This window comes from Nymphaea colorata, chromosome 4, assembly GCF_008831285.2.
Source record: "Nymphaea colorata isolate Beijing-Zhang1983 chromosome 4, ASM883128v2, whole genome shotgun sequence".
In the NCBI taxonomy this organism is placed as follows: Eukaryota; Viridiplantae; Streptophyta; class Magnoliopsida; order Nymphaeales; family Nymphaeaceae; genus Nymphaea; species Nymphaea colorata.
In genome coordinates, this window is record NC_045141.1 from 14,350,637 (window position 1) to 14,363,896 (window position 13,260).

General features: G+C 37.4%; 1 protein-coding gene across 4 annotated transcripts; it reads right to left on the reverse strand.

Annotated features, from left to right (window-relative positions):
• Nucleotides 1-2,029: 2,029 nt before the first annotated feature.
• On the reverse strand, nucleotides 2,030-11,310 carry LOC116253043 (uncharacterized). 4 transcript variants are annotated; one of them, XM_031627766.2, is made up of 7 exons: nucleotides 11,292-11,310; nucleotides 11,040-11,158; nucleotides 10,839-10,956; nucleotides 9,429-9,488; nucleotides 6,783-6,851; nucleotides 6,444-6,612; nucleotides 2,030-2,505 (listed from the first exon to the last, which is right to left on the reverse strand). In XM_031627766.2, exons 5-7 carry the CDS (start codon nucleotides 6,840-6,842, stop codon nucleotides 2,309-2,311), a joined length of 426 nt encoding a protein of 141 aa, XP_031483626.2. In that variant the 5' UTR covers nucleotides 6,843-6,851; nucleotides 9,429-9,488; nucleotides 10,839-10,956; nucleotides 11,040-11,158; nucleotides 11,292-11,310; the 3' UTR covers nucleotides 2,030-2,308. The 4 variants fall into 4 exon arrangements, with proteins under 4 accessions (XP_031483626.2, XP_031483629.1, XP_031483628.1 ...); XM_031627769.2 differs by lacking the exon at nucleotides 11,292-11,310 and having other exon boundaries at nucleotides 10,847-10,956; XM_031627768.2 differs by lacking the exons at nucleotides 11,040-11,158; nucleotides 11,292-11,310 and having other exon boundaries at nucleotides 9,429-9,513; nucleotides 10,839-10,962.
• Between the last annotated feature and the right edge of the window lie 1,950 nt (nucleotides 11,311-13,260).

Genomic DNA, 13,260 nt, shown 5'->3' on the forward strand with positions numbered 1-13,260 from the left:
GGGTGACAATCTACCATCTGCAAGTCTCACATGACGTATCTGAGGTAGTGAGTGTAGCTCAGTAAACATAGAAGGCGTACTACAAAAGTGTCTCGATGCCCCTGAATCAATAATCCAAGTAGTACCTGTATCATGTGAGATAGTGTCAACAGACATAGCGCTGTCAGTCATAACTGCGGAGGCCGATGGCTGAGTAGATCTGTGTGCTAGAAAGTCCTCATACTCTGACTTATTGATACTCACAGTCATTGTCTCAGGCTAAGAAGAAGATAAAGACCCATCTACTACTGATGACGCTGCTTGGGCCGCTCCAATAGAAGACTGTAAAGAGTTCTTCCCCAGCTTTGATGTAACATTTCTGCCTAAGGATGGCGCTGCAGTAGGACGACCATGTTTATCCCAACATCTATCTTCCAAATGACCTATTTTCCCACAATAAGTGCACTGAAATCTCCCCCGACCTCCTCCTGACCCACGGCCCATGCCTCTTCCCCTGAAAAAACCGCGTCCACGTCCTCCTGAAGCTGCTAAGGCAGAGGCATGGATATCACTGGCCGGTGAAGAGAGGGTCACAGCAAGACGACTAAGCCTGTTGTAGGCTTCAGCTAGATCAGGGATTTCTGCTCCAGTCAGCATCTGAGCCTTTGCTACTGCATATTCAGAGGAGAGACCCTGTAGGAATTTCGCAACCATAGACTGTTCACCATGGGTCTTATAACATGTTGGACATGGAGGACGTAATGCTTTAAGTCGCTCAGAGATGGACTTAAGGAAAGCGAAGTACTGAGCAAGACTTTGGTCACCCTGTTGCAGATTAAGTAGTTCCTCCTCTACCTGCAATATTTTGCTAATATTCCTGTCATTCGAGTAATTCTGTTTCAAGAAATCCCACATTTGCTTAGCCGAGGTGTAGTATGCAATAGTTGATGCAATTTGGGGTTGCACACTATTCATGATCCATGACATGACAATATTATTATCTTCTTTCCATGAACTATATTTTCCACTCTTTTCAACAGGTTCGTTTTCTTCTATAACATGCTCATTTTGATGTCCAATCACAGACATCATAAACACACGAGACCAAATCTCATAGTTAGATCCATCTAACTTTACAGTAGAACCATACGAAAATGGATTTCCTCCACTTTTAACTTCACGAGAAAAATCAGATTTATTACTTTCAGCCATCATAAATCTGTCCACAAGAGATCAACCACCAATAGCGAGAGAATATATATATATATATATATATATTGAAAAAGAAACTGATCAACAAGAACAGACGTCCCACACGGCAACGTTAGATGCGCAGAAACAATCAACCTACTGTCCAACTGTTGACAGCAATACCACAACAAAGAAGACTGCAATCTGAAGACAGAAAAACGCTGCTACCAGCAAGCCCACAACTGAAAACGAATCCCCACTGTTTGTATTGTTTGCGCTGACCAACGACTTATCTATTTATGCATCTAACGCTGCTGTACCACAGTTTATGAATAACGACAGCAAATAAAACCATCAACATAAACTTGCCATAGACGTCATAGATAGCAGTCCTCCACTTGGCTGCGTTGATCATATAACATATCAAATGATAGGCGATTAATCAGCGCAGACTCCCACACAGCTGCGATACTATATACACTTCTGAAAAATCCACGACTGGAGTCTATTCACGCATCTCTCCTAGCGTGAATAGACTCCTCCACACTGTTCCGTTGCTGGAAAACAACAACTAGAACGGGCAAGAGGTGAAGGAGAAAGAAAACGGAGGAAGTAGAAGAGATCAAGCCTGAAAGGAGACGGAGGATCGCCAACGGTGTGCGTCACGTCCGCGCGCTGGCTGTGTGCTTCAAGTCTCCAATCACGTCCGTAGCTCTGATACCATGTTGTAGCGGAGAAGAAGAGAGTGAGAGAGAGAAGCTGCCGTGAGATTGAACCTTGTGAACCCTTCATTACGATAACCCTCATCTCTCTTATAAAAGAGATTAGGGTAAAAAGGGATTTACAAAATAACTCAATGGAAAATAAGGAAAATATTAAAGAGATCTTATAACTCTTTAATATTACAAGGAACCTCCTAAAACATAAAACTTTTCTTGTTCAACAGTCTTCGGGACCCAAACCAAGCTGGACATGGATTCCAGCCCTCTACTCATTTGCAAATACCATAGAAAACCAAAACTCAGTTGACTATTAACCAATGTCCACAGGATATAGAACCACAAACAAGCACCTGCAAGTAAAAAAAAATTGTTGACGTACAACAGCTCTCAATTTAGGACCTGAAGGAAAAATTGGCCTATCGCCCAATTAAGCTTATGCGGTCTTTCCGGACTGCCTGAGAAAGATGAAGTTCAAAGAGCTCACACCGGATTGGCATTTCCATCTCATAGAATGGATTTTTCAAAACATAATCAGTGTATAATTCATATATAAACTTCAAAAGGGCTTCCATGTTCTGCATACCAGGCTCGCATACCACAAAAAATTTTGTTCCTGCACTTGAAAGCACCAATAGTCAAAAGAATAAATATTCTTGCAACAATGGCACAGACTAATTAGTAATTACAGAATTTGCCAGCAATAGATACAAGGTTATTCTCAGAAGTAAAACCTGACAACCACAAATAAAAGCACCAGTATCATAACTAATTTCAATATGTAAAGTTAAACCAGATTTCGACCAAAATGTAGATGACATGAAGTTTACTCTATTGGAGAGATGAAACCCTATTCCGTTAAAAGAAGATATTTCTTTCTTATCAATCTGTCTAGTGCTTAGCTAAGCAACGATACTTAGAAACCCCCCACCTCTCCCGCTATTCCTACACAACTGCTCTTTGAAGTGACAGATTACCAGTGTAAGCTGTATTGAAATAAAAGACATGAACATGTGCTTCCGTAATTCTGAACTCTTCCCAAAGCTATCATCCAAGCAACCTACAATGTCACTTGCTTTTCAGAATTAATCCATTCCGACAAATTAAATAATAATCACTCCCGAAATTTCCTCCTCCTTGCCTGTTAGATCTTGAGACCATCAGAAAATATTTGTTGGTAGATTTTCACACATATGAAGTAATTTATTGTGTTACAAGCAGCGAAAGAGCCCATTCAAATCAACTACTGCCAGTGGCTTATTTAGAATCTGTCATCAACTTTTGAAAACCAAACATGTTCATATGAAGATTGCAATTGGATATATGCTCATATCATGCAAAGTCTCATAATAATATCCAGTACACTAAATGTTAATTAAAAAATTGCTTGTTCGTGTTGAACATCATATTTCTAAGAGTCAATGACAGGTTAACTTTTTACTCTTATCATAATCTCCGTTGATAAAAGCACCACCAGCAGCCTATGTCATGGTCTGAGCCTAAAGCCTAAGTGAGTCCAGGTGGGACTAGGTGCATTAAGCTGTATAAAAATGAAAAAAAAAAGGATACTAGAAAATTCAACATCAAATATTAATTTTTTTTTAAAAAAAAAAACTAACTTAAAACATATTGTTATCAGAATATACAATATATTAGTCTCCTAAAAATCAGCTGGTAAATCTCTACCTCTAGTTCTAATATCTGTCTAAAAAAATCTAAACTAGAACTTCAAAATTCCACACAAATTTGTTCAGTCTTTCTTCATGACAAACAGACACATGCCGCACAAAACACAGTCACACACATACATAGTTAGAAGAATAAAATATTTTAGATGGTAACAGCAAAAGAAGAAAAATAAGCCTACGCTGTTTCAAAAAATCTTGGTTGATGAAGAAAAAAAGGCCTATGCTGTTGAGTGCATTGCTAAGACTAGTGCCAGAGGCAATGGCCTCGGCATTTTTAAATGGCGGGTTGCTTAGGAACAACTAGTGTAGGCAATTAGATAAGCCTAGGGGCCTAGGGGCCTAGGCGAGCCTAGGAACATTTTGTATAACATAAAATCATAGATGATGATCATGTATATAAGACTCTAGAAAGAGTTCGGTGCAGTATAGGTTTGACGGGAAGAGTTACAAAGTTTCAAACATAATGTTTCAAAATAAGTGTTTGACCTTATACTCAAGTTATCTATGTTAGTGCCTAGGTGGGCCTAGGCTCGCGAGGCAATGGCCAAGGTGCTTCCGAACAGGAGGTTGCCTAGGTACAACTAGCCTCGGCAATTACAAAGGCTGGGGGCCTAAGTTAGATTAGGCACAAGCCTAGGCACCTTTTTTATAATGATCATGTCCATAAGGCTCCAGAAAGACAATTCTGGTGCAGTATATTTGATGGGAAGAGCCTGCAAACTATGTAACACGAACACTAGTAAAAGGGCGGAGTACAAATGTCAACACGACCAGATATGGGTATGGGTACAGGTGCAGCTCTGGACATGCCTCAAGTGCAGCTCTCATCATGTTGGGTGAGGTCAACACACCTGAGCCGAAGTCGTCAAATGTTGGGTACAAAAATTAGGTTTTTTTTTTCCCAATTTAAACACAGCAAAAACCCTTTGACTGAAGTTGAAGGCTCTTCTCCTGCTGCCTTCTAATTCTAGCATCCAAGCAGCCTTCGATTTCTGGTGTCTAGAAACCTTCATCAGTGAGGCAGCAACTTCCTCCGACGAATGTGTTATTTAATTTGTTTAAAATCTTCTTGTTTGTTTATACATACATACATACATACATACATACATACATACATATATATATATATATATATATATACTACGGCTGTGTCCTCTATCCAAGTTTTTTGAAATTGCTTTACAGTTTACACCCATACAACGCACCTGCAGTGGTATCCATACTATGTGCCACAATTTGCAAAATATGTTCCAAATTAAGTGTTCAACCATACATTCAATGTCTTTGCAAGTCTTGAAAATAGTTTGAAACTCAAATTGCCACTCCTTTTATTAAATTCAGTTCCATAATTCTAGACAACCAACAGGCTGACAGCTTCACAACTCATTTAAAATGAAAAGACCTGCAGACCTCCCTTGTCTGAAGCACCCTTACTTTCACTCGTTTCTTTTCTAATTTATTACCTGGCAAAAGCCCTAGTGAGATTTGATGGGTCATTTAAAAACTTAGACTTACCGTCACCTAGCAATCTTTGATTGCTATTTTGGAAGGAAGAAATGACGATGAAGGGAAAAGAACTCCATTCATTTCTTAGGGTCAAGACATTCTAAAACTTGCATGAGGTTAACATAACCACTCTTTCTCACAACTAAAATGTTGTCATCTAAATTTATTGCTTTTCTTCATTCTGAATAAAATAATCTGCAACCATATTGTTTTGTATTGACAATTTCACCCATCTATCATGTAGACTATCAGGAGCTTGCTTATGCATCAAATCCATAATATTGGGTACTCTGGATTATGGGACATAGGTCAAGTAATATAACATGTACTTCAGCTAAAAGTTTTTGTGCGCATTGTGTCCACAATGGCATTGAGTATTCTGGGATATAGATCACAAACTACTTGAAGTTTGAGTCCTTCATCAATTTTGTCTCTCACATGTTTCCAGTTGATGCAATGTTAGACATAAAAGTGCACATTAGATCATCAATATTTTCAGAAACTTTTATTTGCAATTGGCACTGTGTGACTGTACTGTTCTCTTGTGCGTGTACTATGCATTTGTTTGCTCAATAGGTGACTTCCAATCCCCAAGGGGGTTAGAAACATGATGCATATCAGTTTTTATAGTAAATAAAAAAATTCTTATTTGAGTGTGTTGCATAAGCAGATCTTTCCAAAGCTAAAGTCAAGTTAGCAAATATATATTAGAACTGTGACTTAGAAATCAGATATTTGAATACAAAACCACTTGATGCACACTGTTTTAGTTTCTACTTATGAATGTGTTGCACTGTAACATATCCATGGGGTCAGATAGAGAAATCAAGCTTACATCCGTATGAGTTTCTATTGTGAATATAGTACTATCATGGTCAATGTTTTGCTAAATGCATTTTTATGTTATCACTTTTTTGAAAAGCTTTCACATTGTACTCTGGATCCCATAGGCCATAACATACTTACATATTACAGACTTTTAAACATGAAGCAACTATTCATACACATTTTTTTTTAGGTAAACCGATATATTTAGTTCATAAGTTACTCATTTATGTCTGCATTAAGCATACATCTATGCCTAGGACCCTACAACTCATCATGACAACCAAAGAAAAATTGATTCTACAATGGTATCTAGAATTATCTATGGAACAGAAAAATTCTTTTACCACATGCACGAATCTGTTTGTACCAACATATCTCTTCATGGAGTGTGACGTTGTACACCAAGGAAAACGTGCAAAAAATTGTGGCTTTTATGTTAATACAAAACAACATTCATAAGCAACCAGAATTATGATAACAGACATAACTTTGAATCCAATTCCAAAAGAATCCTATAAGGCCTCATGTGTACCTGTTAATGACTGGAAACAATGAAGATCAAATGTATCTGCCTCAAGAAGTTCAATTCCTGTACAACCCACTGTTGGAGACAACTGTTGGGAAATTGCATGCATTGAATGCCAGAGACTTGCTATACGCAAGCTATCATTTGTATCCATGCGTCCTGTTGATCCATAATCCTGGATGATTGGATCAAGGATTATGAAGGAAACAAAAACTGTAGATTTAGAAACCAAATGCCTCTTTCTATACACACATAACAAGTACACTACTAATTTCTAAAAAAATCAACTATCCAAATCATGGAAGACAGTTCTCTAGGAAATAAGAATGAGAAACAGATAGCTACCTTGTAAAAGATTAGTCCACCAGATTTATTGATGATAAAGAGACTGTGGATAGCAGCCATGAGCTTAACCTGAAAACAAACGGAAAGTCAATCAACTCAATAATGAAACAATTTCCATGCATGTCAAGAGTCAAATAAAGGACAAATGTCAAAGCACAAAGTAGAAGCAAGTCTAGCCACTAAAATTCTTTCATATCCTTCATAACTGGAGATGACATGTTGAAAGCTCTAAGGATATTCTAAACCCTCAAGTATTATCATAGGCATAGAACAAAAGAATAATCAATAGTTCCTTCGAAGAAACAGAATAGTAGCTTTTAGCCATCATCAAGGAAACATGATAACAAAGTATAAAGGTATAAAGAAGAGAAACATATCCACGGAATCACGAACCGCAGACAGTTGAACTTACGTTTCAAAACCTTGAGAATTCAAAAATCATTATTAGCTATTGATTTGATTACCTTCTAGAAGTTAAGATGTTTTCAATAACTATTTGGGACCAAAGACCAATCTTCTGTGCAACTGCTCATTTGATCCATTACGTAGCATATTGCACCACAAATCATTACATAAGCCACCTATCTTCACAACTCAATGTCAATATATTTATAAAATGAGAGATTTAAGAATTTCAGCCGTTTCAATGTCATGATGGATGAAGATTTCATTCACCATTCTAGGAAGGCGATTTGGCTCTGGAGCTAATTGATTCACTTTTTTTTTATGGTTACCGAGAAAAAGCTTGTCAGATAGCTAGAAAAGAGAAAAATACTACAAATCAATGCGATAAAAATCAAAGTCCTGCCACAACTATTGGCCATAAAAAATAGGAGTAGATCTGCTTACAAATATTACAACCTTGTTTACTAACATCAAAAGATCTCAACATTTCTATGTATATGGCATAGAAAATGAAAACTATTTGAACAAGTTGCTTGCTCAATAATGATAAAACTAATGAAGAGATCTCCAACAAAAAAAAAACACCAATAAAAACGAACAAAGACTTGAATAGTAGTTTATGACTTCATGGTTCAACTACCAAAAATATGTGCACAACCTAGTTCGATCATTCTGAAAACAATTGGCAAAACGGAAAAAGAATGACACAAATCCGGGGAGGATTTGCAAAAGAAAACTTACCCAACTCCCTCCACGCTATGAACTTCGCTACCCATAAATAAAATATCTAGGGAACTGGATAAAGGAAAACTGGGACTACCCAATTCTCATTCAACTAGAAAATAGGCTAGGTTGGACATCTGAACAAAGCAAAAGAACAGATAGCTAGAAAATCACAAGCACAAAAGGCAAAAACCATAGGTGAACATGAAAATTGACTTGATCCGATAAAAATGGTTGTATACATTACAAAACACAGAAGGAAAATGAAAACACATGTTTTCTGCTCAATTTATTATGCCCCTCTCATGTCTACTCAATGGGCTGAAAAGCAAATTATGTCAAAGAAATGTTTTACATGTTTTTGAAAGTATGGCGGCAGAATGCATCTACTCATAACTACCACTTCTTTGTTTTCTTTTTACATGGGTCCCTTCTGTTTGAGGTCATGCTTAATTAGGGAAAAATCGTCGGAATAGGAGGCCGTTGGTGCATTTGGGCTGCAGGTGGCGGGCAAGGAGAAAACAGTTGAGGGAACGAGAGATCGAGAGGGACTGAGTTGCGGAGAGAAACCAGAGAAGGCGAGAGGGAGATGTCACTTGTCACGGCGTTGTGGGTGGCCGTAGGTGGTCCGAGTTGCCGGCAGCTAATGAAGGGCCGTTTGATGGTTTGGAAATCTGGAATTGAAATATTTCTGGAAATATATTTCCCAGAATAAAGGGATGGAAAAAATCTTTTCAATTCTCATTTTGATGTGTGTGTGATGACTGCGAAATAAATTTCCAGAAATTTATTTTTTAGTTTGATAATAAAGAAAAACATTTCCAGATTTACATAATCTTTATATAGTTTCTTAAATGACTACAAATCTTCCATATTGATGCAAGCTCTCCTCTGGAGAGGGCACCATAATTTAAAACCTGCTCCTGTCCATGTGGTGCAGTCCAATAGCTTTGCTATCTACAAAGGGAACAAATTTCAAACGCAACAACTTCAACTGCATTGAAAAGATATATGCACTAGGCAAGATGCTTACGAGGCATTCTAGGTGATATCAGCGTGTGAACACTGATTAGCAAGTGAACATATTTAGAGCAAACCCAACATTGCTGCCCGATAGCATCGCTATAACAGTACGACTAGACGATACCATCAAAAGGCAAAGAAAATTCACAAGATGCAACATGCAAATAGATACCTTGTCCATGACAACTGCCTACACATTTTTTTTCAATTAACAACTGGTCAGGTTAAACCAACAAATTTTAACACTAGCCCACAACATTCTAGGCAGTTCCACCGTACGAAAAATAGGTAATAACATATAATAGCCAGATTAAGGAGCCAGATTAAGGAGACATTGCCATCAGTCAGCAGTATGAGATTCACTGAATTGAGGCTCGCAATCAATTGGAAATCGGGATGCCTTTCAGCACTCCAATAGTAGAATAATGACAAAATTAAGTCCAAGGAATTCTGAACCACATCCACACAGTCACAGACCAAAGGAAAACAAAGTACCTCTAATAAGAGATGGCATATACAGTATCTCTCGAGATTCTTCCAGCACTGGTAACTTAACTGCACCCACCCAAATCACAGTTTCCTGATTAGCAAGTGAACATATTTAGAACAAAGAGCTGCATACCTGCTCTACATATGCCAGCTGAGAAATTATTAACATACATAACTGGGAACAAACGAATAATGCTTGACAAAGAAAATTCTTGGCTTACTGACATATTGGTTAATTAGAGAGAAGTGGAAGTTATCTATAATACAGAACAGTAACATACACCACATGAGCACAGGAGGAACTCATCAAAGCGAATTGCAGGTCCAGATTTGCAGAAAATTATTTCTTAGTTTGATAATAAGGAAACATATTTCCTTATCAAAATTTCCAAAAAGCAAAAAAGAAGAAGGAATGTATGGTGGACAAAGACAGAGGCTCAATTTAACGAAAATTTACAGAACCAAAACAATCAGATTGGAACTCAACTCTGCACTTGTTATTGGCTGCACTTGCTATGCTATCAATAACAACAGATAGCCAGTATTAAAGCAAACAAAGAAAAGAATAGCTGCTCGATTTCTCAATGCCCTGAAATCATCTCTTCATCCAACGCCGCAGTGATAAGACCCCTTTATGTAGTGAAAGCCGAAAGCAATTTGCTCATGAATACCCATAAAAAACAAGCATACAAGTATCAAAGTTTCAAAAGCCATCAGCGAGAATTTACACAAAATCCACAAGAAACAAAACCCACAGCTACAGACAATTACCATGAGATCATAGAGCAGTCGCCGCAGGTGATTAGCACCACTACCTTGCTATTCTCAGATTCAGCACGTGCATGGAAAATCAAATCAAACACTACAATCATCTATAGTCGATACAGACAGCCATATTTCCTCCAACTTTCATTAAAAGAACAGAGAACAACAGCTTCTCGATCATGAGAACATTTTGATCGTTTCAAACTCGCATCATCACTTCTCCTAAACACAGACACCGCCATATCCATGAAGAACGTAACCAGTGAACAGAAGCCGCTGGGAAAAGCAAATCAGAGCCCGAGAATCATTAACCCAACTTAAAAAAATGCCAAAGATGCACGACGTCAGCCACAGAAGCTCGAATTAGCTGTATAATTCCTAATATCAATACCACAAAGACAAGGGAAAAGGTAGCCAGAAGCTCGATTCTAAACTGTATAATGCCCAAGGAAGAACAGACAGCCGTAAGAAAATCTACAAATCCACCAAAAAAAAAATCTCAAAAGATCGATACGACAATAAAAACATCTTACTGGAGATCCGCACGCTCTTCCTCATCAGACGAAAAAAAAATGCTCGAAAAAAACTCACAAAGGAAAAAGGCGTTATGCCACAAAGCAGCAGAGAGAAAGAGAGGGAGAGCGAAAAGACCTGTAAACCTTGTGGAAGGGGAAAGCAGGAGGTAGCAAACAGTCCCTCAAGAGCAGTGAATGCGAGCGTTGATGGCGTCTGAGGCAGCAGCGGCGAGAGAAGGCAGCAGCAGTGATTTCTGGCGGGTTTTATTTGGGCAAAATCAGTTGGGAGAAGGAGGAAGAATAAGAACAACAAGGAGAAGAAGAAAGTAAGGGGTACCTGGCGTGAAGTCGGGAGAGCAGGAGCTGCACGATGCGTCTGAGGCAGCAGCAGCGAGAGAAGGGGAAAGGCGTGACGACCAAGGCGGGTTGGGTGAGAAGCTGAGGACGAGGCGTGCCCTGGCAAAAAAAAAAAAAAAAAAAAAATCCAGAAAATTATTTCAACCTCCGTGGAAATATTTTTTCATAAATATATTTTCTATTCGAGAGCTTGGTAAAAAATATATTTTCGCGTTTAATTAACGGAAAATACTTTAAAATTTTGAATTTTTTTTTCTTGAGCTAGAGTGCTTTTCCAGTTCATCAAACGGGCAAACAGAGAGAATCGAGGAGACAGAGTCTGGAAGTGAAGTTTCTTCCAGAAAACGTCATTCGTCTAACCGGTTCCACCCTTCTAATCCTACCTACTTCAACCAATTTTCACCGTTGAGCTCATATATATCGTTCATATGTATAAAAAACAACACTCGTGTCGTTTTGCATAATCACTTTCAAATGTGCTTAAGTTTAAAATTAATGTTAAATTGTTATTTATTATGATTTGTGCTTCTGAGATTCAAAAGATCTCTTATAAAAGATTAGAAAAAATGTGCTAAATTTGTCACACCAGCTTTAACATTTCATATTCTTTTCGTGCAAAATATAAACATGAATCTTGGTTCTCAAAAATGCAAAAATAAGATCTTAATAGTCAATATCATCATTTTAAGCATATAAAACTCATTTTTGTATTGATTTCTACAATGTAAAACATGAATATTAATAAAGTTTGAGGAAAAATAACGATGTGTCTTTATATATATATATTGCTAACTTTATTTCCTCTTCATATTCATATTGACCAAGACCCATTTTGTGCAGGATGTGTTTAAGTTACCAAATAAGAGCAAGTTACCAAATAAGAGCACCATTCACACTAAGTCAAACAATTATAGCTATAGTAAAGCTGAGACTGAAAGCAAGCCAATGTAATTAAACATACTACACAGATTGCGTGCATACATGTGCGTGTGTGTGTGTGAGAGAGAGAGACAGAGAGATATAAAACTAAATTTAATGTATCATTGTGCTTAATTTATTACATGATGATACATAGCATCACAAAGAGGATTCGGTTAATGAGCACCAACATGGTTGATAAAGTGGGAAACAGCGACTGGTGATTTGCTTAGACAGTTTGGATGGGCTCGACAATGAGAGAGTAGACTCAGTCCATGAACTCATGCTCTAAGACAATGACACCATCTTCATAGTCATACATGCATTGGGAGACCCTCGTAATGTTGAGAACCACGTTCATGAAGGAACGAGAGAAGGCGGTCTGTTGTTCTTGCTGGTGAGCCGAGAGCAGCTCCCTGTCAGCCTCCTCCATGCATCGCTTAGGAACTTCCTTATGTGCTGTCGCGTTTGTTCCTTTGCTACCTTTGTCTTGTTCTGTTAACAATAAGGTTGAAAGACAACTGTTTCACTTTTCTTATTTTTTATTATTTTTTCTCTTTTAAAAAATTGCCAAAATTTTCTTTTGATTTTCAGCTCTGTTGAAAAATACCCAAAAAAAAAACTCGCCATTTAAAATCTGTTAACAATACTTGTTACTACACAATCAATCATATGATAGACATATCACATTAGAGATTCAGAGTAAACAAGTAAACAATCAATCATCTTACTAATTTCATTTATACAAGTTCTAAACTAATCATTTGAGTGATTTGCTTTTCCTATTAAACTAATAACTTTGTTTGACTAAATTCTTGAATTTTATCAAATGCGATTAGTAACTTGGTTGCTTGTAAAAAATTCTCATGGGATGGGAAGCTTCTGTTCTACTTTTTCACATTTCACATATGTAATACGTTGACATCTCTAATACGCATATATAAATAACTAAAAAATAATGGCATATCAATATATAAATAAAAAGCATTTTTGTGAGCTGTTGTAGCCAATTACTTGTATCAGTCCATATGTGCCTCCACCACTGTTTTGTATGTTGGAGAATGTTTGCGACGGGGATGCAAACTAGAACTCATTGGCGGATTTAGAAATTTATAAATCTTAGACAGTATTGAATTAAAGGATATTAAAAAAATGATTGAGAAGCACCAAGATATAAATAAGCAAATAGTTGACAACCCCAATATATATAATCTATTAGGCAAGTGTCAACAGAAACCTATATATGGCTCCGCCATTGCCAGAACTTTATGTTCTTACGAAAT